The following is a 25,176-nucleotide window of genomic DNA, read 5'->3' as shown; positions in this document are numbered from 1 at the left end:
CCCAAAGTAAAAAAAAAAAAACAAAAAAAAAAAACCCTTTTAACTGAGGTGAGAAATAAATTTAATATAACCATTTAATATAAATTTTTAAATTGAAAAATAAATTTAATGTAACAACAAATTTACTAGAACAGATTTTGTTCTTGTAGAATTGTTCTTACTTTTGTAAGAACTGCTTGACTTTTGAGGTTTTTCCCCAAGATTTTAACCTTATATATCATACTTAAGTTTAGGAACAGCTTGACTAATGCATCTTCGATAACCCGAGGGCTATGATTCACTAAGATTTTAAACTACTATAGTTTTCTGGCATTTATTGGAAAATGTTCTTTTTATCCCATTTTATCTGTAGCAGCCCCCACAGTCTACCTTAACTGTCTTACAGTTACAATAAATTACAACTTCGGGTAGACTTTGTATAGGATTCATTGACTGTATAAACTTCTCCCCCTTTGGGTCCAAGGGGGAAGGCTTGGCCATAGGACTTTAAAAAGGACAAAGGGGTGGGGGGGCAAGGGGGTGCAAAATACCCAGCTCTTGCAGATTTCCTCAGAGCAGCCTTCTTCACACCCTGGTCCCTTCTCTACAAAGGTATGAATGGAATGGCTTTTCTAGAAAGGGCTTCCATGAACATAAAAGAATTCCTTTCCCTGGGAGGCCCCTTGGAGAGCCCGGCCAGTCTTGAACCGGGTTTATTTCTCAAATCTGTTTGATCCGGCATTTTTGTCAATGTGTTAGGACCCACTACAATTTTTTTTTCTTTTCTTTTCTTTTCTTTTTTTTTTTGTGAAAGAGAGTCATATTTATTAAAATGCTTCCTCTTCCCCTGCCGGAGCCTCACAGAAGTCAAGAAATGATATCCCCAGCTTAAATGTGCAGACTCTTAAAGATGGAGGTAACAATATTAGGTTGCCATGGTAACTCCTGTTAACTTTGCACTGAGCTGCCGGCCTCCTGGAAGCTGGCTTGCATAGGAATCTTCCTTCATGTTCTAGGCTATGAAAACCCCAATGTTTGTTTAGACAAGGAAGTTTTCCCTAGTACACATTTTATTTTTCAAGTACATACACACTCGTTGTTAAGACTATTTACGTTATCATTTGCAAATCTATCATGGTCTTATTTTTTCACAGTAACCTTTGATCTTAAACTGCTCGAAAGCCTTCATGGTTTGTATTTACTAACGAACACAGCCTCCGATGATGAATAACAAGGTAGACACAAACGCATTTTGTGGTACTTTATTGAAAAAATGTCAGGTGATATCGCCTGCTCATCAAAGCCCCACCTTTCAGGAATCCCGGTTTAATGACGAGACTTGTGAGCATAAAAAAATAATACCCCAGGCTTGTTTTCTGTGTGTATGAAGGGCTGCTAATGAGGTATAGCTAAGTGTCGCGTAGAGGTGCGTGCGTTCGATTCTTTGACTCAGTCCCTTTGCTGCACCACGCATGTTCCTAAATTTGCAAATGTCACCCCTACCATAAGGCTACTGACGCCCTGCTAAGAATGAGGCAGACCCTCAGTGTGACACTAGGCTGGCAAGCGATCATTTCACATGTTGCAAACAATTATATATAGGTGAGCTTTGATTCTAGAAGAATGAGTTAAAGACATTTGTGAAAACTCTTTCCACTCAGGCGCAGAATTTCCTGAAAGAAAACCATTTTTGAAAAAAGGAAATGAGGGAGTGTTTATAGTGTGGAGCAAATTGAAAGACGGTGGTTCGATGCATCAATCCGTTTCAGAGCCATGGTAGGATTTTTAAATGGTGAAATCTTGAAGCAAAAATATAAAAGTAAGACAAAAATGAATGGAAGTTTATTTTTAAAACACTGCTGGTGCCTTATAAAAGGATTTCTGTTCACCTGTTACATACAGGACATGTTCACGGGGTTTTCTTGCTATGCAGGAAATGCAGGAAATGCTGAAGGAAATGTATACATTTTTATACCATTCCTCTCGAGCGTTCTTCCACAGGGGCGCAGTGCATTGACAATTTCCATATTGCACATGCAATGTAACTAACTTTATTAGCATGACTTGTAGCAAACACGAGCTTAGGGAATTACAGGTCTGTGTGGGCCAGAGGGATGTTGCCCCCTAAGCAAACGTGACAGGGGTAGCCAGTCGCCTTGGGCACCTCGTCATCCACTTGTCATTCTCAGAAAATATCTGGCTTTATTTTTGCATTTAATGCCTATTCCATATATTCTGAAGGTGCTATTCTTGGTGGTATCAAGAGTTCATAGGGGTTAGGAAGTAAAAGCTCACGAATGTGCTTGTGAGTCACACCCGTGTGCGTTCACTCCCTTGGTCTCGGCTTGCTGATGTTCGTACTGAGAAAAGGCTTAAATGAACACAACAACTTTTAATGAGACTCGTGAATGACTTGTAAAGCGGTCAGAGCTGTTGCCGATGCGTGGGACTTAAGTCATCACAGCCCGCCTTCGACTCCAAGACTCCGAATTCTGGAGGCCTCCTCCTCCTAGGGGGTCTCCCGCCCGGCGTGCCTGCCTGTATCAGGGTGCGCTCTCCCCTCTACAGTGGGGGTGGGAGCTCCTTCAGTCCCCCGGGGGGACCGCTACTGAGCATCGGGGGCGAGGCGAGGCGCGCGAGCCTGATGTCAAGGTGAGGAACCCAAGTCCGCCCCCAAGACGGGGTAGTTTGAGGTCACACGTGGGACGCGGGGGGCGCTCCGCTCTGCCCCTTCGGAACCCGGATCTTGGAGAACGAAGGTCCGGCGGGCCTTCCTCCCCCCGCCTCGGGCCGCACCGCAGTCCCCTGCACTGGCGTTTGTGGAATCTACGTAAAAATCTAGAAGTCGGCCGCGGAGTTCTATTAAAATAGTCGTCTCTGTATAAATTAATTTAAACCGTGCATATACAGCTCGCCCCCCGTCATTCGGCTGCGCTCTGGAGAACAGGAGCCCGAGGCCTGGCCTATGGCTTCTCCCTGCGGGCAGCCCCGCGCGAGGTCACCTGCCGTTGGTGATGATGACCGAGGCGCCCAGGTAGTGCGGCAGCGGCGCGCCGGGCTGCGAGGCGGCGGCGGGGCCGGGGGGCCGGGGCCGCAGCGCGCCGGCCGCCGCCTCGGGGGCACCGGGGCCGCAGGCGAGGGCGGGCGCGCCGGGCGCAGCGCCCCCCAGCGGCCCGCGCCGGGCCAGCACGCGGTGGTAGTTGAGCAGCACGAAGGGCAGCTGCGCAGGCGCGCCCGGGGGCTCGGGGGCCGGCGGCGCGCAGCACTCGGGCGCCGCGCGGGCCAGCGCCAGCCGCGCCCCGTCCCGGGCGGCCTGGCGGGCGGCCTTGGCCGGGCCCAGCGCGGACTCCTCGCGGTAGTGGCCGCAGCTCGGGAAGCTCGGCGGCGGCGGTGGCGGCGGCGGTGGCGGCGGCGCGGTGTCCTCGCCAAACCTGCGCGCGGCGGCGGCGGCGGGCGCTGCGGGGACAGGCGACACGTTAGACGCCCGCGCGGGGGAGGAAGGGGACCTGCCCAAAGCAGCACCAACCCGGCGGGTCCGGGCGCCGCCACCACCCCTCGGCCACCCGCAGCGCGCACCGCCCACGCAGCCGCCTGGGCCCCTTGCCCTCCGCGCCCAGGCCCGCGCTGCCCAACTGCGAGCTGCAGTGCTCTGGTGGTCGCATTAACTAGCGAAGAGGAACAGGTGCAACTCATGGACCCGGTGCACTCAATGTAATGCCGCATGTGCAATAGGTTCTTTCAGTGTGGAGTCAATACTTTCAAATGATTGCGATACTTGACTCTTTGTTTCTGTCTTGGAAGTGCAGTGCACACACAGCAGCACCTCTCGCTGCCCTAGCCACATGTCAGTGCGCGACAGCCGCACGTGGCTACTGGCTACCATATTTGGACAGCGTTGGTCTAGAGGCTTCCACTGCCTGACCGGTAAGGTGGCCCCAGTCAACCCTGTTTTCTTTTTTTTTTTTTTCTTCTCTTTTCTTTTCTTTTTCTTTTTTTTTTTTTTTTTTGCTTAGCCCTCAGTAGGGAGGGTGAGGTGGTAATCACGCCTGCTCCTTTTAGTGCCGTCATAACTAAATAATCACCCTCAGTAATCAGGTGCCTGCAATCAATTAGCTCCCTATGGTCGTTCTGGGGTTTTTTTAACCTTAAGACAAATTTTGTCTTCCTTTAACATCAAAAAAGACTAGAAAGTAGATCACAAATTGCCCCAAATTAGCACCTTTGGTCCATTTTTACCAAGTATATGACAAATGAGCTCCTTATTAACCACTTTCACTTTCAAAATAGCAACTAAAAAAAAAGATGCTGTGTGTTAGTTATATCATTGGCCAGCTTCCACACGCAAAGAAAAAGAATTCTCTCAGGTCAATCTCAAGTCAATAATACTTTCGGCTGTTATCAAAATGCTTAGCTTTACTTCCCTTCCTTGGTTATGTGAGCGATCCAGTACGCTGATGGCTTTCGCTCCAAATCTGAGAAACTGTGGCTCCAAGGACTGGCCCAGGCCGGAAGGCAGGGCTGCACTGCCCTAGTCGCTGGCATGTTCTTTTCTAAGCTGGCTACTTTTGAAACATACGTCCTAGTAATCTCCAAGGTGGTTAGCTTTCTCCCACAGCCTATCCCTCCTCTCAGATTTAGAGACAAAATGTGTCTCCGCCTTGAAAGACAGGCCAAGCAAGAGATTCCCCAGGCAGCCCGAGGAGGAACAGAGCCCTGCCTCCGAAGAGAGAAAGTTAGAGTGGGGAAGGGGGCGGGGCTCCAGAGAGCTCTCCTCTTCAGGCAGGGGTTTCTTTTCTGAGCGTGTACCATTTACCCCAAATGCAGTAGCCCCTGCAGGAAACTTGCACCATCTTGGCCTACCCTCTGAGCAGTCATTAGGTCTGCGTGACACACAAATACACCTCTTGCAGCTACCCCTCAACCCCACCCACCCTCTGCCTGGGGTTGGGCCAGTGAGCAAACAGGAGTCTGTCTGGGCTGGGGAAGCTGGTGGCCCATCCCCGGAGGACATCTGCTTGTCTGCTACCAGGAAGAGCTGGGGGAGGGGCCACTCCTGCCTCTGCTGTTGAACCAGCGGTGCTGGGCAGGTGCCCATTGTGTGCCGAGCCCTGGGGTAGTAGGCGTATCGCATGGGTTATGGTCGCATTTTACAGATGAAGAAACTGAGTCGTGGAGTGTTTATGTTATTTGCCCTGGGTTGGTGAGTGACATTTGTGTCTTTGAGCTCATGAATTTCCACCACTGTTTTCCGCACTTTGAAAACTGGCGTGGGAAGAAAACCAACAGAGTCCTGTATTCATTTTTGGGTGGAGTGGAAAAGGAATCTTGTAAAATAAATGTGGCTGGAGCATTCTCAGTACCCGGGAGCTGGGTTTGAAAATCACTTTGTCTCCCTCTTGGGGAGCAAACGAGGCCAGGGTTTTCAGGGAGGGTGGCTGAACACCTGGGTTCCTCTGCCCTCAATACTGTCACTGGTGCCACGAGAGGCACGCGGACTCGGTCACCCTGCTCGTCTCCCTCTCGTGAAGCGACTCCCGTCAAGAGCAGGAAAGCGGAGCAATTCCTACTTACAAGCAGAAGGAAAAGTTGGCCCACAGTGTGAGGATCCTTTTTCCATTTGCCACCCACCACCGCCGCCGCTGTCCCCAGTCCCGCCCCCTCCCCTCGTGCAAACACGACCCACCTTCGTAGTTTGGCACGAGGCTGTGCCGAGCAGCGTTCACCGGCGGCTCAGAAAGGTTTTTAGCTGGAGACGGGCTGCTAGGCACTAGGGGGTTGGCGTAATGCCACTGGCATTCACCACTGGCTGGCAGGGCGCTCAGGAAAAAGCGTGCCACCTCACACGGGGATCCTTGGGGCTGCCCGAATTTGGCCGGCAACATTGGCTTTTTGCTGCTGAAGACGTGAGAGTCCAGAGGGAAGTGTCCATAATGGTAGGAGAAGGGCAGGCTGTAGGACGGGGCGTACAAAAGGTCGCTGCTTTCTGAATGGAGCTGCTGTTCTGGGGGTGCCAGGGCGTTTGCCGGGGGGCTGGCTCTCCAGTTTCCCAGCTGGCTGCATTCCAGTTTGTCCATTTGGAACGAGCTGTATTGCTGCATGGCAAAGAAGATGGATGAAGGGGCCAGTGAGACACTGCCCTCCGGCCTCACCAGACCCCACCCTCTAGGGCTCAACGGCATCCCTGGGCTGGGCCTACCTGGCCACCACAGTGAGGTCCCACCGGGGACAGGTGCACAGCAAACAGTACCACAGCGACCCACCTCCTGCTTGGAACGAGATCCCCCCAGCCCAAGCTGACCACATACCAGATACACATAGGCACTTTCTATTTCTGAGAGGTTACAAACTACTTAAAAAAAAAAAAAAAAAAAGGTTTTCATTAAAAAATAAAATTTTCATAAAAAATAAATTTCATTAAAAAATTTTTAAAAAGGAAGATTTTCATTGTGCTATGGAAGCACAATGCACTGTGCTCTAAGCCACGTTAACATGGATTCCAACAAGCTGATGTGCCTTCCTAATTTAGTCTTTTTCCTAGATCTGACTAGTCCTCCCAGATGTTGGCTTTGAGTGCCTCCAGGCCGAGTCACTGCTGTGTGTGCGGGACAGCCCCAGGGGACCTTGCCGCACCGCACAGGGAAGCTTCCAGCCCGGGAGACCTGCTCTGCAGTCAGAGGCTCAGCATTCCCAAACGGGCTGGGGGTCCTGAGCCCCCCCCAGGCCGGGTGTCTGCTGCACCCTGCCCCAGCGGGCCCCACGTGTTACCTGTGGGGGGTAAGGGTTTGTTCTCAGCTTTGTCTTCAGCTTCGTATTTTTGGGTTTAGCTAATTTCCTAGTTTCTTGTGAGGTAGACAAGGCAGTCCTCCAGGAGTCCTGGCACTTGGACGTAGACACCTGGTCCAGCGACAACTGCAGTTCCTTGTATTCGATATCCCTGAGAAGCAAGAGCAGGACAAGTCCTGTCCAGCGGGCTGCCGGGAAGAGCGGCTTCCCTGGCCCCACCCCTGAGCGAGGGCATCACAGAGCTCCAGCACAGCTTCACTGAGGTTGGATGGGACAGGACTTGAGCAGGGCGCAGCCCACCCTCATGATAAAAGCCCCCGCTAAAGGCCTGGGCAATGCTGAGTGAGGTCAGTGTTCTCCAGCAGGAACGGGGGGGGGGAGGGGGTGTCACTGTAGTTCTCTCTCATCCCGTAGCTCCCAAACACATTTCCCTGGGGCGCCATGGGCCACGAGGAAGTGTGTCAGGGCAAAAGGAAAGGGCAGAAGCACTACTTCTCAGTTTGAGTATCTGGGCCTCAGCTGCTTCTCTAGTTAGCACCCAGGGAGGCGTGAGTGGGGGACCGTCAAGGGTCCAGGAGCCTGGCTGCCAGCTTCGCCCATTTCCACAACAGGCACCTGTTTCTGCCCTAAAGAGCCAACTAGGCATGGTTGTGTTCATGGGTTGGGGGGGGAGTTGCCCAAAGTACCAGCCCACACCTGTTTGCTTAGGAAGAATCATTAAGTGGCTAAAATGCTTTCTTCCCTACAGTTTTGCTAAAATCACGCTCTAGTTCTAAAAAAACCAAACCAAACCAAGAAACCAGGGACCCGGCAATCATTCTGTGAGAGAACTGAGAGCCTAAACCCTCAGTGCCGTAGAGCACACTGGAGAACCTTGGTCAGGGTGGGGCTGGGGGGCTGCGAGGGTATCAAGTTCAGAGCCAGAGCTGGGGGCGGGTGATTTCACATACAGTAGCCATGGTGGCTCCACAGTAGTATATGGTCCCAGGGAGACGCATGTCCTGCTGTGCGTAATGGTCTTAAAAGTATTTGCAACTGAACTTGACCTTCTGGGATTCTAAAGGATTCTAAACGTTCATCATCATCTACAATGGGCTATACAGAAAGGGAAAAAACGCGAGCTATCTCCTGTCCCAAATGGCAGGAGCATGCAAGATGACCGGATGTTTGTGGGCACGAAGAGTATAACTTCATATTCCTGGTCCGGGATGGACATCGCCTGTAGAGCTTATGCAGGATGGAGGGGGGCCATCTCCCCCACCCTCAGCTGGTCTCTGTGATCTGATCTTCAGCTGTGCCTGGGGCAGGGCTCCCTTTCTGGTGTTCCCCGCACTGCCTAGCACCTGGCTCTCAGTGCTCAGTACAGAAATAGTTTGGACCTTCCCAAATGAACAGACTGTTCAAATAAAAACGAAACAGCAGACAAATGAACAGTTTCGGAAAGAGAGACAAAGAGAGAGAGAGGGAGAGATGGTGCTTGTGGGAGCGGGCTGATGAGGGACAGGGGAGGAGGAGAGAGCAAGGAAACAAATACGTCTGACTTACGTGAGGACATAATTGACACTCACGATGCAGTGCGGCCGTGACGAGCGGCTGTTGTGCACGACGGTGGCGCAGCTCTGCACCCACACCCAGCCGCCCAGCTTGGACAGCAGCCGGTAGTACTTGGTGGTCACCTGGCCCTTCACCAGCACTGCAAGCACAAGGTGACATGAATCCCGAGGGACAATTAGCAGGCCCCGCTTTGGGGACACCACGCCATGGATAACCTGCAGCCCTGGTTCTGGACCTTTCTGGGGTCAAGGACACCTCTGAGAACTTGACAGAGAAATGGGCTTTCTCCACAGGAAGGTACATGCTTGCACGCACACACACGCACACATGCACACGTGCAAGATTTTTGCCTACAATTTCAAGGGGTCTGAGGAGCAATCTCTCCCCCTCATCAAATTTAACAGTCACTGATTTCATTGGGAAAAACAATTAGTCCCCATACAACATTTGCACCTGGCAGAGTGATAAAATTGGTTCTGCTTTTCAGTTTCCCAAATGCCACGATTATGTTATAATCCCCCAAACCCTTAATCCCCAAAACCCTTAATAGGCACCAGGGGGAGGGGTGATGTAGTTATTTTAACAAAATAATAAGTCCATTCAACCAAGTGTCAAATTGTTGTTGATAGGTGCTACTCTCCAGAACACGTGTGTATTCACGGTGAGACTGCTATTCTGTTGCCTTTTATATTTTCTTCCCATCAACCCCCCTTTTCCTCAGGCCTGTTAATTTCCTATGTTGCATATGTAGGAAAGAACTCTGCTTGGCTGGTTTCTGAACACGGGGCCTATGGGCCCATCTTCCATGCATGGGTGCAAACTCCAGACTGCTGAGCCACACTCACTTCCAAAGCCTCTGTGCTGATTTCCCTCAGGGCCTGGAGGGCACAGGCTGGAGGGGAAGGAAAGTGCCAGAAGCTTTGGGTGGGCAGTGGAGAGGAGAAAGTCCCAGTTAGTCTTCTCCAGGGAAGAGAAGGCCAGCACAAATCTAAAAGGCATCCCTTGATATCTAGGTCATGGCTACAGGGCATCCCTGCTTCTCAAAACAGGGCTGGCCCCAGAGCCCTAATTAGCAGCCACCTGAGCAGGGATGTGGGGAGGTGGCCAAATTCTGTGCCTGCACTAGTTGGCACCGAAGGAACCCCCAGGGGCTGAAATTCAGCCCTCATCTTGTGCCACTAGGCAGAGGCCCCGTCACTGTCTGCCCAAACCCTCCTGGGGCTCTCCAATGCCTTTTGTGGCTTCTTTTTATATTAAAGGTGCTTCTTTATCATCCACTTTAACACCTGCAGTAAAATATTCTGGTGCAGAAGAAAAATTACTGCAAATACGATAGTCAAAGAGCTACTAGCCTTAATATATAAAGAGTTCACATAGATCAATGAAAACATTAAGACCCTAAAAGTAATATGAGAAAAGGACCTGAACAAACAATTCACCAAAGAATAAATATAAGTGATAAACAAATATTCAATGTATTTGCTAAACTCAAAGCTAGATACCATCCATTAAATCAGCAGACATTCAAAAAGAAAAAAAATATTGTATGGTTCCATTTATGTGAAATGTCCAGAATAGGCACATCTTTAGAGATCAAAAGCAGCTTAGTGGTTGACAGGAGCTGGGGGATGAGGAGGACCAGGAGTGACTGCTGATGGGTACCAGGGTTCTTCTGGAGATGAAGAAAATGTTCTGGAATTCAGTAAAGGTGATAGTTGCACAACATTGTAAATATGCTGAAAACCTCTGAAAATGGTTAAAATGGTGAGTTTTATACTATGTGGATTGTATCTCAAAATAATGAAATGACAATGGGCGATGTCAGCTAATCTATGGTGGGAGGCATTGTCATGTGTTGACAGAAGATATGTTCCTTCTGGGAAGCAGTCTGATGGCTCATATCCATTGACACAGACTTCACTTCCAATAATTGGTCCTGTTACAAGGATTTCTGCTTATAATTCTGGGGGAAAAGGAGGGGGAGACTTAACTGCCCAAGAAGTTTAGGGAAGATGGTAAATAATTTTGGAGTACTATGCCGCTACTGGAATAATGATTAATAAAACTTTGTAGCATTATGGGGAATGTGTATGACATAATGATAAATGAAAAGAAGGCACATCCAAGACCACAGACGTACAAAGATCATATGAGACTGCTATGAACAATTACATGCCAACAAATCGAGGAACTTAGAAGAAACGGCTAATTTGCTAGAAACATACAACTTATGAAGACTGAATGATGAAGAAACAGAAAATCTGAATAGGACTGATTACTAGAAAGAAGACTGAATCAGTGATCCAAACCTCCCAACAAACAGAAGTCCAGGACCAGATGGCTTCACTGACGAATTCACCAAATGCTTAAAGAAGCATTAATACCAATCTTTTTCAAACTCTTTGGAAAATCAGAGGAGGAGGGAATACTTCCAAACACATTTATGAGGCCAGTGTGTCTCTGATACCAAAACCAGACAAGGATACCACAAAAAAGGGAAATTACAGGTCCATATCTCTGATGAAATAGATGCAAAAATCTTCAACAAAATATTAACAAACTGAATTCAAGAATACATTAAAAGGATCACACACCAGGATCAAATGGGATTTATTTCCAGGATGCAAGGATGGTTCAACATCTGCAAATCAATCGATAGGATACACCACATTAACAAGGTGAGGGATAAAAATAGATGCAGAAAAAGCATTTGGAAAAATTCATCACCCATTTATAATAAAAAAAAAACCCTCTCAATAAAATGGGGATATAAAAGCCCACTGTACATAATAAAGGCCATTTATGACAAGTCCACAGCTAACACTACACTCAACAGGGGAAAGCCAAAAGCTTGTCCTCTCAGATCAGGAACAAGTCAAGAATGCTCACTCTCGCCACTTTTAGTCAACATAGAATCAGAAGTCCTAGCCAGAGCACTTAGGCAAGAAAAAGAAATAAAAGGCAACCCAATCGGAAAAGAAGGAGTAAAACTGTCACTATTTGCAGATGACACATTATATACAGAAAACCCTAAAGATTCCATCAAAAAATTCTTTTTTTTAAAAGATTTTATTTATTTATTTGACAGAGACAGCCAAAGAGAGAGGGAACACAAGCAGGGGGAGTAGGAGAGAAAGAAGCAGGCTCCCAGAGGAGGAGCCTGATGCGGGGCTCGATCCCATAACACCGGGATCACGCCCTGAGCCAAAGGCAGACGCTTAACGACTGAACCACCCAGGCACCCCCAAAAAACTCTTAGAACCAATAAACGAATTGAGTAAAGTTGCAGGATATAAAATCAATATACAAAAATCTGTTGGGTTTCTATACATTAATAATGAACTATCAGAAAGAGAAATTAAGAAAACAATCCCCTTTACAAATTACATCAAAAAGACTAAAATACCTAGGAATAAATCTAATGAAGGAGGTGAAAGACCTATACCCTAAAAACTACAAGACATTAGTGAAAGAACCTGAAGGAGACACAAATTAATGCAAAGATATCCCATGTTCATGGAGTAGAAGAATTCATATAAAATGTCCATACTACCCAGAGCAATCTATAGATTTAATGCAATCCCTATTAAAATTCCAGCATCATCCTTTGAAAAAACAGAACAAACCATTCTAAAATTTGTATGGAACCCCCCAAAATTCCTTAAAAGATGAAAAGCAAAAATAACAAGTGGTACTGCATAGCAATAAAAATAAGTGTTGGCAAGGATGTAGGGAAGAGGGATATAGGGCACCCCTGTGCTCTATATGTAGGAATGTAAATCGGTGCAGCCTCTATGGAAAACAGTAAGGAGGTTCCTCAAAAAATTTAAGACAGAACTACCATATGATCCAGAAATTCCACTTCTGGCTAATTTTTCTGAAGGAAATGAAAACACTAACTTGAAAAGATATCTGTGCCCGCGTGTTCATTGCAGCATTACTTACAAAAGTGAAGAAATGAAAGCACCCTAAGTGTCCATCCACGGATGAGTGGATAAAGAAATTGTGGTGGATATATGTACACACACACACAGAGGAATACTGTTCAGCCATTAAGAAAGAAGGAAATCCTGCCATTTGGGACAACATGGATGGACCCTGAGGGCATTTTGTTCAGTGAGATAAGTCGAAGACAAATACCATGTCACCTCACTTACATGTGCAAACTAAAAAAAAAGTTCATAGATTCAGAGAACAGATTGGCTGCTGCCAAAGCTGAAGGGTGGCAGGTGGTGAAATGGGTAAGAGGGATCAAGAGGTAGAGACTTTCAGTTTTGAAATACATAAGTCTTGGAGGGGCATCTGGGTGGCTCAGTCCGTTAAGCATCTGACTTCAGCTCAGGTCATGATCTCAGGGTCCTGGGATGGAGCCCCGCTTTGGGCTCCGAGCTCAGAGGGGAGTCTGCTTCTTCCTCTCCCAACTCATGCTTGCTGTCTCTCTCTCTCAAATAAATAAAATCTTTATAAAAAAATAAATTAAATGAATAAGTCCTGGAGATGTAATGTCCAGCATGAGGACTTAATAACACTGTATTATATACTGAAAGTTGCTACAGGAGTAGATCTTAAAAGCTCTCAAGAAAAAAATTTATAACTATATTGTAATGGATGTTAACTAGACTCATTGTGGTCACATAGCAATACATACAAATGTCGAATCATTACGTTGCACACCCGAAACTAATATACTGTTATATGTCAATTATGTCTCATTAAAAAAAAAGACGAGATTCAGAAGTACGTAGAGTACAGGTAGGAGAAACTGCACGCACATGTGCACACACACATATACACCCAGCTAACTGTGTGATCGCGGACAAGTTACTAACCCCCTATGGCTCAGTTTCCTCATTTAGAACAAGGGCATAATCATACTCCCTACCTCACCCGCTGCTGGGAGGATAGATAATCTGCGTGAAGCTTTAGAACAGGGGCTCGGACACACAGCAAGGACTTGATATATATTAACTCTCATTATCTGGCTGGTCAAATTACAAGTAAGTTTCATTTTCTTCTTCTCAGCTTTTTTTGACTGTCTACATGTCCAACAATAAGGAGGTGTTTGTTTCTTAATAAAAGTGAACGATGATTTTCCCACAGGTAAGTAGTTTGTGTGGGGGTCAGGAAGTGGAAATTCAACACACATGAGGCCCCACGCCCCTCACTTAGCCCCACAACCGCCATCCCGCCCAGACGAAGGGCACGGCTCTCTGGGACAGTGCAGACACGAGCGCTCTTCTTCCCAGGGTTGGCATGTGCACCTGCGTGGGCTCCCTTGGCAGGAGCGAGATTCCATGCCGAAGAGCACAGACAGAAGTAGTAGGAAAGAGCTAAATTTACAATGCTTCTCCTCTTGGGGTTTGCTTTTTTAACAGCAAAATCCGCGGTTTCTATTTCCAGCTCAGGTTTGCAAACATTGCCTCATTTCACCATCCCGCGCCCCAACCGTGGGAGGCAGGCAACACGGGGAATGTGGGGCCAACAAATTTTGAGGGCACAGCTGGGGCCCTAGGCTGGGTGTTCTGAATCCCTTTTTTCAGAGGGACCCCTGTGGGAGGAGGGGGCACCAGCCTCCAGAACGTTCTCTGTAGCTACATGTGGAAGGAGAGGTGGAAGGAAGGTTAAGGGAGACTCAATGAATTTGCTTTGGGCCCCAAAAGAGATGCGGTAAGATCCAACAAAGGTTCCCTATGTGGATTCCCAAGTGGCCATTCCTCCTTCAACAGGAGCGCTTACGAAGCTCCTCCACTTTGAAATCTGCCCCAGAAGTGTCTGCCCCTGGCAGTAAGACCAGATGCCTTTCCTTTTTCCTATCTTGTACCTCATTCTTTCTTCTCCTTCTTCTCCTTCTTCTCCTCCTTCTCCTCCTCCTCCTCCTCCCCCTCCTCCTCCTCCTCCTCCTCCTCCTCCTTCTTCTTCTTCTTCCTCCTTCTCCTCCTCCTTCTTCTTCTTCTTCTCCTTCTTCTCCTTCTTCTTCTTCTTCTTCAGAGAGAGCTAGTATGCACGTGCAGCGCGGAGGGGCAGAGGGAGAAGGAGAGAGAATCCCAAGGGGACTCTGCACTGAGTGTGGAGCCCAACATGGGGCCCAATCCCACGACCCCAAGATCAGGACCTGGGCTGAAATCAAGAGTCAGATGCTTAACCAACTGAGCCACCTGGGCACCCCCATACTTTCCTCGTTCCTTAAACATTCCTAAAACCCACCCACAATCATCTAAGCTGAATACAATAAAGCCAGTTTATCCCACATATTTTATATTAGGATTCCAACAGCAGAAGTCGCAGAGATTTTATTTCTGACCCTCCCTGCCTCTGCTCTGATGGGGCTTAGATACGGAGACCAAACAAACATAGACATAGAATTCTTTTTTTTTTTTTTTTTTGCTTCTCTACGACCCATGGTGATAGTCCGCGTATCAATCCAAGCTGAAATCCTAGACGCTTAGTCACAACATTCCTTGGTTTGCTCTATCTCCCTTCCAGTCTGTTGTTCTTAATTAGCTGCCCGAAATGATCCTGGGGTGGAGGCCCTGCTTGGGGGTGACGGATGGGGGCAGGCTGGAGATGTCCCCTAAGCTGTAAGCTCTGGGAGCGGAGGACTTGGCCTTGGTGCTTCTAGGCCACGGTATCTCCAACATCGTGGTCTGAGATATTTCTGAAATCAGGGTGGCCCATGATGAGATGGAGGCCAGTGGTCATACTTTTCTGAGGCTGCTTTGGGGTGGAAATTCTGGTTCTGTGAATTTGCTATCCAGAAAAGTAGGTGGCCTGCCTGGTTCCTCCAGAATTCCTCCTGAAGGCACAAGCGAGCCTGTCAGCGTCTGGGAGGATGGTAAACCTTGGCCTGGGGCACAATTTCTACTTCTATTTGTATGTATTTCTATTATCTATTCCTATTTTCAATTTTAAGAGCTGAAAAGGACACGAAAAATGCCTGTCGTGACTGAATAATGTTCCCCCAAAAAAGATGTTCCACGTCCTGACCCCTGGAACCTATGAATGTGACCACATTTGGGAAAAGGGTCTCGCCGATGTAATTAAGTTAAGGATCTCAAGACGACATCGTCCTGGAATAGGGTGGGCCCTACCTTGAACAAATGCCCCTCTAAGAGACAGAAGAGGAGAAGACACACACAGGGGCGTCTGAGGCAGAGACTGGAGGGATGGGACCACAGCCAAGAATTGCCAGCAGCCGGCAGAAGCTGGAAGAGGCAGGAATGATCCTCCCTCAGAGTCCCCAGAGGAAGCCCAGCCCTGCCGACACCTTCCCTTCGGGCTTCTGGTCCCCAGAACTATGCGAGAGTACATCTCCCTTGTGTTCAGCCCCTAGTTGGTAGTATTTTGCTAGGACAGCCCCAGGAAACAAAACCACCCTCCATGGGAAAACTGGTGAGTGCAATCCCCACGCTCCTCCTGCTCTTATCCCCTCTGGCAGCTCCGGCCTCGGGGGCGAATAGTCAGAGAGACTGGAGAAGAGCCGCGTGCTGTTCCCCACACGATGCCCTGCCCCACACCGAGGCACTTTGATGGGAAGGACGACAGGGAGAGCACCTTCAGGAAGAAGGTCCCCATGGGCCACATTGTGGCACCAACCACGGAAGATGGGCCGAGCCTGACCCATCCGGCCCCCCAAAGGTACCGTCTACACCTCTAGATGTCCAAAGCTGCTTCCAGGGATCAGGACAAGGTGTAGACCACGCTGTGCTTTCGAGGATTATTTACTGCTCCATCGCTCGTGGTTCCCCCTTAATGCGCAGGCTTCCCCACACCTTCACCTGCAAGGCAAAGACCCCTCTACCTCCAGACTCCGCTTGGAGGATAGTATCCAGAAAGGATCTGAGTATGAATGAAACATGGTTGTGCATTTCCAGCCCAGAGGCGAGCAAGGCCAGCAGCAGAGGCTAGGGTCGCCTGAAACGGAATCGTCACACTAGACTGGAAACTCCTTTCAAGTTTAACTTCCATTTGAAGACTTGTGTGCCCTGTTCCGTGGTGGAGCCACAGACGTGTGCAAACTGGTATCCCATGTACCGCATGTGCTCCTGCATGGGCTCTGTTGGTGGCACAGTGCTGTTGTTACGCAGATTGCCTGTGCGTGGTCATGTGTTAGCCGCAGGCTCTACCACTCCCTACTGCCCTACAGATGCCCCTTCATACATGTCACATGCCTGGCCCCATAAACATTTGGGTTTGTTACTCTTGTGTGCTGTCTAAGGTACGTTCTCCATGGGTGTCTACCAGCTGTCCTATAATTTTGTTGTAACAGTTATTGCTTGAGATCTGTAGACCACATACTCAGGCTTGGAAGTCTTTCTGTGATATTGAAATGTTTTGACAGTTGGACATGGCCTGTGTTCTCTGAGCTGGGCCCACGCTGTAGAGCGGCCTAACTGGAGAGCTAGGTGACATTCTCTGACCATCTTGGACAAATAGCCTTTTGGACATCATACTTCTTCCAAACTGCTGTGTCCACAAGAAATCTGCCCAGTGTCCCTCAACAGAAATCACAACTTCACTGATATCAGTCCCTTCCCAAGCTGCATATTGCCCTGAGGCCCCATGATTGTCATGCCTGCACTGGGGCCCACGTTCTGCAGAAGCCACCACGGATGGTGGGCAGGGAAAGGCTGGGAGGGTCAAATACATTCCCTAGGGGATCCGTGTTCATTTTTCCTTTCAGAAGCTTCTGGGGAAAGCTCTGGCACAGTCTGACTTGCAGGGAAGGCCCAGGTCCACAGTGACACAGAGGCCGAGATGCCAAGGCCATGCCAGCCTCCATCTGACCTCCGGAAGCCCATGCTCCCCAAAGACGGCACTGCCCAGCCCTGCTTCTCTTCATGAAGCTGACTTTCTGGAAGGTGTTGAATTCTCTTTCTTTAGGGGCTATGCTTTCTTTGGACCCCGTGGATCCCTGCTCTGGGTTAAGATAATATTTTGAACAATGTGTGAAAACCATTTGGCTGACTGGGGTCCTCCAGCCACCACTGCCGCATGTCCAAGTCCGCTGCTGGCAGAACCCTTCGCCCCATCTCCAGGGATTCCTGGGTTTTGGACACCAGTGTGGAGAAAATCTGGCCTTGGAAAATCGGACAGTCACCTCCCTGGGTGTTGGCAGATGTTTCCTGTGCTCAGTGACCTCATCAACTGTGAAGACAGATGCGTCTGTATGTCTCCCTGGAAGAGGAGGCCTTGGAGTCCTGAGGGTCACCATAGTCCTGGCCACCTCCAGCCGCCTTCAGTTGTGGGATGGAAAGGAAGTGGCAGAGATTGCCCCGCACGTCTACACTCCTGGGGCAACCACCAGCCAGCTCCAGCTGTGATCGGAATGAAGGACTTGAGTCCCAGGTGGGCAGGGGCCACCGTGCGGATCCGGGATCTGGGTGAACCCTGGAGGGCGGGAGGCTTGGGCCAGGCCCCTGAGCCCTGCCGTCACTTACTGAAGCATTATGTGACAGGACTATTCCAAATGACGAATCCTGACTTCTCAGACTTCTCACCTGTCCCCCCAAAGCCTACTACTTGGGTACATAAGAGCTCTGAGACAGAGTCCCTGTCACGGACTGAACTGTGTTCCACCCAAATTCATATGCTAAAGTCCCGTCCCACAGCACCTTGGAATGTCGCTGTATTTGGAGACAGGATCTTTAAAGAAGTAATTGAAATAAAATGAAGTAATAGGGGGGACCCGAATCCAGTATGGCTGGTATCCTTATAATAAAAAGAGAGGAGGACGCAGACACACACAGAGGGATGACCACTGGAGGCCACAGGAACAAGACGGCCATCTACAAGGCAAAGACAGAGGCCTCCGGAGAAACTAGTCCTGCCGACACCTTGATCTCAGATTCAAGCCTCCAGCACTGTGAGAAAACACATTTCTGTTGGTTAAGCCCCTCAGCCTGTAGTATCTTGTAATGGCGGCCCGAGCAGACCAATACAGTCCCCATAAGGATCTGAACAACACGAGGGAAAAGCGTCGTTCAGAAACAAGAACTTAGGGCCTTGGGTGGGGCTGGAAGGAGCTGGACACATCCTCCGGAGGAGAGGGGACAGCAGTGGACACCATGTGGGGAGTGAAAACAGAACTGGAGAGAGTGGGGGTTTTGGCTTCCCCAGCAACCACAGGGCAGGAGTTTGGGTGTGGACAACACTCCAACTGCCCAACAGAGACCCTGGGCGGGGGGGCAACAGAGCCCCTCAGAGAGAGGTGACCAAAGCATGCCAGGACAGAACGACCACCTGGGCTGGGAGGTGAGGAGCAGCTTGTGGCAGGAAGGCTGGATGGAGACCACGTTCGCAAAGCCTGGAGACCAACGAGGGGAGGAGGCTGAGGAGCCACAGCCCTTTGGACCTTTGCTCTGATCATGCCTCCTACCATCCCTGCCCTCACCATGGAGCGCACCCAGAAACTCCCTCCTGAGGCCTTTGTCCAGCAGAGCCCACTCTAACAGACGTGGGGGAGCAAGGGGATTAGCAGCCCCGAGAGCAGCCTTCAGACGACGACTGGCAGGAGCAGAATATAAATACCTCAGCTCACCCCCTTGGCACCATGACCGAGTCCCAGTCAGACAAGCTCCTCTTAAAGGCTCCTTCCCCTTCAAGACTTATTTCTCTCTCCCCTAAGCCCATTTCAGTTGCTGTCCAAATAAACCACTGTACTTGAACTCCAGGCTCAGGTCGGCTTCTGGAGTTGGCCCCTCTGGCCCCAGCTCTGTGTGTGGGAGGGAGACCAGTGTCTCAGGTAGCTCACAACACAGAGGTTTCAAGACCACCCAAGCTCTACACCCATAAAGACCCGGCTTCCAAAAACCATGCTCTGGGTGTTGACTATGTCCCCTGTCTTCATTTGAGAGTCCCAGCTTTGGAGGGGAAAGTAATGGCTTTCCTGAGGGGGATGTCCAAAGATGGTTCCAATCCTGGAGCCAAGGTGTGAGCTCAGGAAGACTAATTCCTACCCCTGTCTGTGGGTAAGAGCCTCGGCTGTTTCTCACTGTCAGAGCTCCTCTAGTTTACATCAGGAAAAGCTGGCAGACGGGAGTCCGGGACAGACGTGGGGCTCATGGTGGATCCCGAGGCCATGCCCTGTCTCCCTGAAGCCTGGCTGGGATATGCTGTCTGCCTCCTGTCCCCATGCTTTCTCCCCTGTAGTGAAGGTCACTGCACAGGAGCAATCATTGTCAGTATTGGCGTTTTAAATTTTCTTTGATTTACCAGTTCTAGCCCCTTTGGGGAAAAAAACAACACTGTGCTCCCTCTGCTTTCTAAATGCTTCTGTCTTTTCTGTGTCTCCTGGAAGCCTGTGTACACCTTTCCTTTCAGGGCTCCCTTGGATAATCGAAATGTCTAGAAATACCAAATCCCAAGTGAGGTAAGGAGAATGTATCATGCACATGGCAGAGGACCTCTCAAATAAAGTCCCTTCCCAAGCCGGGTGAGCTTGGGGAGACTGCGGCTCCTGACGGAACAAAGACAGCCCCATGTCTCCACGTCTAAGAGCCGTCTTGTGGTGGAAACCGCTCAAGGCTTGAGAGCCAAACAGGCCTGAACTCTAGTCCTGCCTGCCCTCCCACAGGTCTCCGCCCCTGGGGCCGACCTGCTCATCCGGGAAATGGACACAAGGGCTGCCCAGCTCCCCACACTGACGCAAGGTCAGAATGGATACGTGAAAAGCACGCATCTGTGTCGGGGTCACAGGAGCCTCGCGCTGATCGTCACTGCGGCCTTTATTACATTTCCAAAGCACAAACTGTATTTATTTCCCCCGGAAAAAAAATCCCTGCTCCCCTCTGTCAGCCAGGCAGCACAAGAGATCAGAAATGAGATTTAAAATGATGAACTTAATTCTATAAGTTTCCATTCTTCGTGCTTAGAGGCCTCATGTTCTCCAGTGCAGCAGCCCCACTCTGGGGAGCAACTCTTCCTGCAGGTAATTCGGGGGCTGTCAGGGCTTGCTGGCTATCGGGGGTCCTGACAAGCTCCTGCCTCCATGGAAGGGGGCTGGGGACCCATGGGGCAGGGGCTTTCAGAGCAGCCACCTGCCTTCTCCCCCCGCAGTGGTAGCGGCAGGGAACGTCCCTCCCTGGGCCCCCCCAGGCCGTGTGGAGGTGTGGACCCTCACGCCTGTCCTCCCTTCTAGATTATTCTGTGGTGATGACACTGCTCCACACCCTCAAAGCAGACACCTCTTCATCTCCCGACGGCTCTCATGACTCCAGAGCACACACTCCCGCTTACCCCCTGCCCGGCAAGTCTCCCCAATAACTAATTCTGAAATTGACACTTCCCACCCTGTTTTCAGCTCCCGTACGAGCGAGGCCGACCCACAGATCCCATCAAACAGCGGGCAGTTGCTTCCTGACCAAGCTGCTTTCAAGAACAACACGGATGCTTGTATCACGATTCAGCTATTAAAACGCAAGAAACATAAAGGCTGCTCACAACTTCGAGTCTGTCCGCACACAGCGACCTTTCCACGCTGTTGTGAATCAACAGGGAGCAGGAAGAAGCTGTCCGAGTCTTTCCAGCAACAGCCTAGTAACTGCCATGCCCACTGGGTCCCAGTCGACACTGCCTGGGCAGGCAGACCATGTGGCCACAGAGCGAGCAGTCCTTGGACCCGCCGTCCACCCTCGGCTCGACACCAGCAACTTGTCCTCTAACGCCTCCTCGTCAACACAAAGCAAAGCAAGAATGGGGGCCATGCTGTCTGGGCAGGCTCCTCCAACCACCTGCACCCCATTAACAAGCACCCCTGAGCCGGCCATCGGCATGAAGGGCTGGACCGTGAGAAGCTGAGGTATCCCACTCCATGCCAGCTCTTTGCTGCCTCAAGTTGGATTCTAGAAGAAAAGTAGCACTTCTTTAAACGTTTCCGTGACTACAGCCCCACCCCCACCCCATCCAGATGTTCGCCCAACTGTCTGCATTGGCAAATCAAATCCTGCTTATTCACTCTTTCCGTGCTGACTTCTTCCCTCCTGGGAACCTGGGGTCTCCCCTGAGCTGGCCAACCAGGTGGTGGACAGTGGTCAGAGGCCAGCTGCTGCCTGCTTCAGCTCCAGGCTCTGCCAGCCTCTCACTGTGTAACCCCAGGCAAGTGGCTGAACCTCTCTGAACCTCGGCTCCTCCTCAGTAGTAACAGGAGGATATGAACACGAGCAGCCCCCTCACTGGGTTGGCAACATCATTCATCACTTAAACCGGTGCCCGACAGTAGTAAGAGCTCGGTACGTGTTGCTGCTTTTGCTGGCTGCGTTCACTTGCCACTGGTGTCCAGATGTCACAGAGAAACTGAGGTTCCCATCCACCATCTCCAATCTGGCAACTTCTGCACCAGCCCACACCCGCCCCTGTGTCACTGGCAGGTGAGCTGGGATGTCTGAAAACTGAGCAGTAGCTGTGCTTAATCAAGGGGTGGACGAAGTGGGCAGGACGTCCACAATTCGTGGGTGCAAAACCGACGACCGTCGTACCGCACAAGGGCCGCCCTCCTGCCCCATCCTCACCCCTCCTCCCTGGCCAGCCCCGGCCCACCGCCCCGCGCGGGGTGAGCGGTACTCACGGAGGTGGTGCGCATAGCGGAGGTGGAAGACGTCACAGCCGTGCACGTGATGGTAGAGGGTCTTCTCGATCAGGTCCTGCGGCTCATACCCGGTCAGCTCGGTCACCCTGGGGCAGTGGGGGGAGGGGGGGACAGTGGCTCCGTGGGTTACACTGCTCTGCAGACTGCCTTTCATTTAAACTAATATTGGTTTTGCCAACTAATCAAGTGCTAAAAGGCTCAGGGCGGGGGGTGATGTTGGTTTTGGAAACTGAGAATGATCTTTTTTTACAAGAAGTGAGTCTTTGAACTCTAGCCCAGGGCAGGATGTAGCACTACTCACGAGCGGGAATGTTCTTCTGAAACTACCGGCTAGAAGAACATTTGGGATGGCTTAACATGTTTTCCTTTTTCAGGGTGAAGCTTCTCTGGGGGGCGCTTACGAGTGAACTTTGATGCCGATAGTGGGAGAAAGACCCACTCTCCAGGGGCTTTGGGCTGACAGTCCAATGGGAACCTTTGTTTTTTTATTATGATAAAATATGCATAACAGAAACTTTGCTGTTTTAACCATGTTTAAGTGTGCGTTTAGTGGCAATAACTACATCCAAACGTTGTGTGACCAACACCCTTTCCCTCTCCAGAACTCCCCACTGCTCCCCCCACCCCGGTAACCTGCGCTCTCCCTCTGTCTCTATGAATCTGTCTATTCTAGGTATCTCATAGGAGTGGGGCGCCTGGGTGGCTCAGTTGGTGAAGCGTCTGCCTTCGGCTCAGGTCATGATCCCAGGGTCCTGGGATCGAGTCCCACATTGGGCTCCTTGCTCAGCAGGGAGCCTGCTTCTCCCTCTGCCTGCCACTCCCCCTGCTTGTACGCTCTCTCTGACAAATAAATTAATTAATTAGAAAAAAATAGGTATCTCAGAGGAGTGAAATGATTTGGCCTATGTCCTTCTGCGTCTGGCTTCTCTCACTTGGCATCATGTTTCCAAGCTTCGCCATGCTGTAGCATGTGACAGGATGCCCCTTGTTTTCATGGCTGGGTAATATTCTATTTTGTGTAGATATCACGTTCGGTTTGTCCGTTCGCACACTGACGGCCCCTTGGGTGGTTCCCGCAGCCCGGCTACTGTGTGCGTGAGCCTTGACGTCTCACACTGGACACCTGCTGCCTGGCACGCTGGTCTCAGGCTGCTCTGGTTGGGCGGTGGCATGTACAGACCGGCTGGAGACACGGACACCTCCTATCACTGTAGGATGGTCATGCAGCCCGCGGAAAATAGTGGACCAGCACCCACAAACACCGTGACTGCAAGGTACACCTTCAGCCTGCTGGCGAAAGAGCAACATGCTCCCGGAGCCTTCCTGCCATTATCACCTCTCTGCTCTCATCAAGCCCCAGGAACACGGATTTCCCACGTCAGCTCTTTAAAGAAAAGCGGCTCTCGGCGTCCAAGACCACATCATCACTGGCGTTCGGATCACTCCATCCGGAGGTGAAAATGGCATGCGGCAATGGTGTCGCTTCCCAGGCCCTGAGCAACTGAGCTGGGAGCTGTGCCCTTGGAGGAGGTGGCCCCAACGCCTTGGTGACAGATATTCAAGAACAGATGAAAGAGGAGGACAAGAAGGATTCTAAGGGAAGGGAGGTGGTCCTGGGGGGTAGAGGCGGGGCCCGAGGACTGGCCGGGACTGGGGGTCCTGCTGGCTCGTATCTGAAATGTTGGCTGTAAATGAAACGGGGAATGGGGAAACCTGACCTCACTGTCATTCCATAACCTGCTCCCCTTTCTGTTGAGTTCTGCGCGGGCTTCGGGTCGTAAATCTCCAGGAGCCTCATATTTCCCTGGAATCGCTCACTATTTGGTGTACACATTTCCATGGTGTTCCTCCAGGGCGGGAAGGAGATGGGGCTGGAGGTAGGTGGGAAAGGGAACTTGCCACAGCCTTTCGGGGCTCAGGGGATTTATCTAAGGGCCACCTAGAACTTCAGGCCCCATTGGAGTCGAACTGTGTGGCAGGAAAACTGAGACCTGGCTTCCCCCCAAAAAGAAAACCAGGCATCTCTACGGTGTGAGGATGAAAGAGGGTTCCCAGGCTGTTTGGAAGTAAAGTTACAGAACCACGGCCCCGAACGTGTAAATGAATCAGAAACACGTGTATTAAGTTTCTCATCAAAGTACACGCTGGTTTTAAAAATTAAAGGGAAAGAGAAGGGTCTGGCAGCATGCCTTCCTGGTTTTTTCCAAACCTCCAGTGTCTGAAGACCTGTCAGAGGGATTTGCCAAACCCCAAACATGGCTGGGTTCATCCATCCTTAGCAAAAGCACCAGCTACAGTTTCAAAGTGAAATACCACAAAACCCCCATGAACCAAATTTCAGGTTATACTGAGTTCAGTTGTGTCTGGGATTACACTGGGTGGGGGGCCCGTGACTCTAGGGCTGCTGGGCTTCAAGCCAACCCCACACTGGCTTCTAGGCTTTGGATGTAGGGCCTGACATCTCCCACCCCACCAGGACATTCTGCTGACCTCTGGGTCCTGGGCCAGCCCCTCTGTCCCACAGCCCAGAGGTCTATCAAAGACCGAGCTGCAAGACCAGAGACCAGAGAGGGTGTGAAGAATTCTCCAGCTTGTCTCTACACTCTTAAGCATCTCCTAGATGACTGGAGTTCAGAAGCATTGCTAGAAGCTTCCTGGTACTTAGCTGGGAGAACAGCAGGGGACTTCTGCAGAGACAGGGAGTCTTCTTCCAGATCACTGTCTTTCTTTCCTACTTACCTCAGGGGTCCAGCCCTCACTCTGAAGTGGAGAAAGAAAGGCATTCGAGAAAGCCCAGGCCTGAGGCTCCCTCCACAAGCAGTCCGACCTCTAAGCTAACCTCGAGTACCCTCTTCTACAAAGCCCTCCATTTGTCCTTTGCATTTCAAAGCTGTGTGCATCGAAAGATTTGAGAAGACCTGAAATCCCTTCTCCGGGGAGCCCTCCCTCTTTCCTCTTCCACAGAACTCACTGAGCCTCAGAGGCTTTTCCTAGAATCGTCAAAGGACAACTAGGAGAGGGACATAACAAGGGAGGGCCTCCCAAGTGTCTGAAATAATGAACTTGGACGGCTGGGATTCCTCAGTTCACTTTTCCAAGTGGCTCCTGAATGCAGAAAGAACCCTTCCCACTGCTGCTGTCACTTCCCCCACACTCCCAGGCAGCCCACCCACCCGGGCCCCTTTCCTGGCAGGTGCGTGTCTTTGCTGCAGGAAAACAGCATTTGTCAGCGTCTGGCCAGCTGACCTCCTTTCCCCAAACAGTTATGTGTAGTCTTT

The 25,176-nt window shown here is 50.4% G+C and overlaps 1 protein-coding gene across 1 annotated transcript in view; it reads right to left on the bottom strand.

The window, feature by feature from the left end:
- Positions 1–199: 199 nt before the first annotated feature.
- The window catches only part of SIM2 (SIM bHLH transcription factor 2), a 50,880-nt gene continuing 25,903 nt past the window's right edge, over positions 200–25,176 (bottom strand). The window contains exons 7-11 of the mRNA XM_048215228.2: positions 21,878–21,984; positions 8,308–8,455; positions 6,745–6,913; positions 5,663–6,071; positions 200–3,435 (exon numbers count right to left, since the gene is read on the bottom strand). Of these exons, the coding sequence (XP_048071185.1) occupies positions 2,978–3,435; positions 5,663–6,071; positions 6,745–6,913; positions 8,308–8,455; positions 21,878–21,984 (1,291 nt within the window). The 3' untranslated portion in view covers positions 200–2,977. The remainder of the gene's footprint in view (positions 3,436–5,662; positions 6,072–6,744; positions 6,914–8,307; positions 8,456–21,877; positions 21,985–25,176) is intronic.

This window comes from Ursus arctos, unplaced genomic scaffold (assembly GCF_023065955.2).
Source record: "Ursus arctos isolate Adak ecotype North America unplaced genomic scaffold, UrsArc2.0 scaffold_4, whole genome shotgun sequence".
NCBI classification, from domain to species: domain Eukaryota; kingdom Metazoa; phylum Chordata; class Mammalia; order Carnivora; family Ursidae; genus Ursus; species Ursus arctos.
This window is presented reverse-complemented; position numbering and strand designations above follow the sequence as displayed.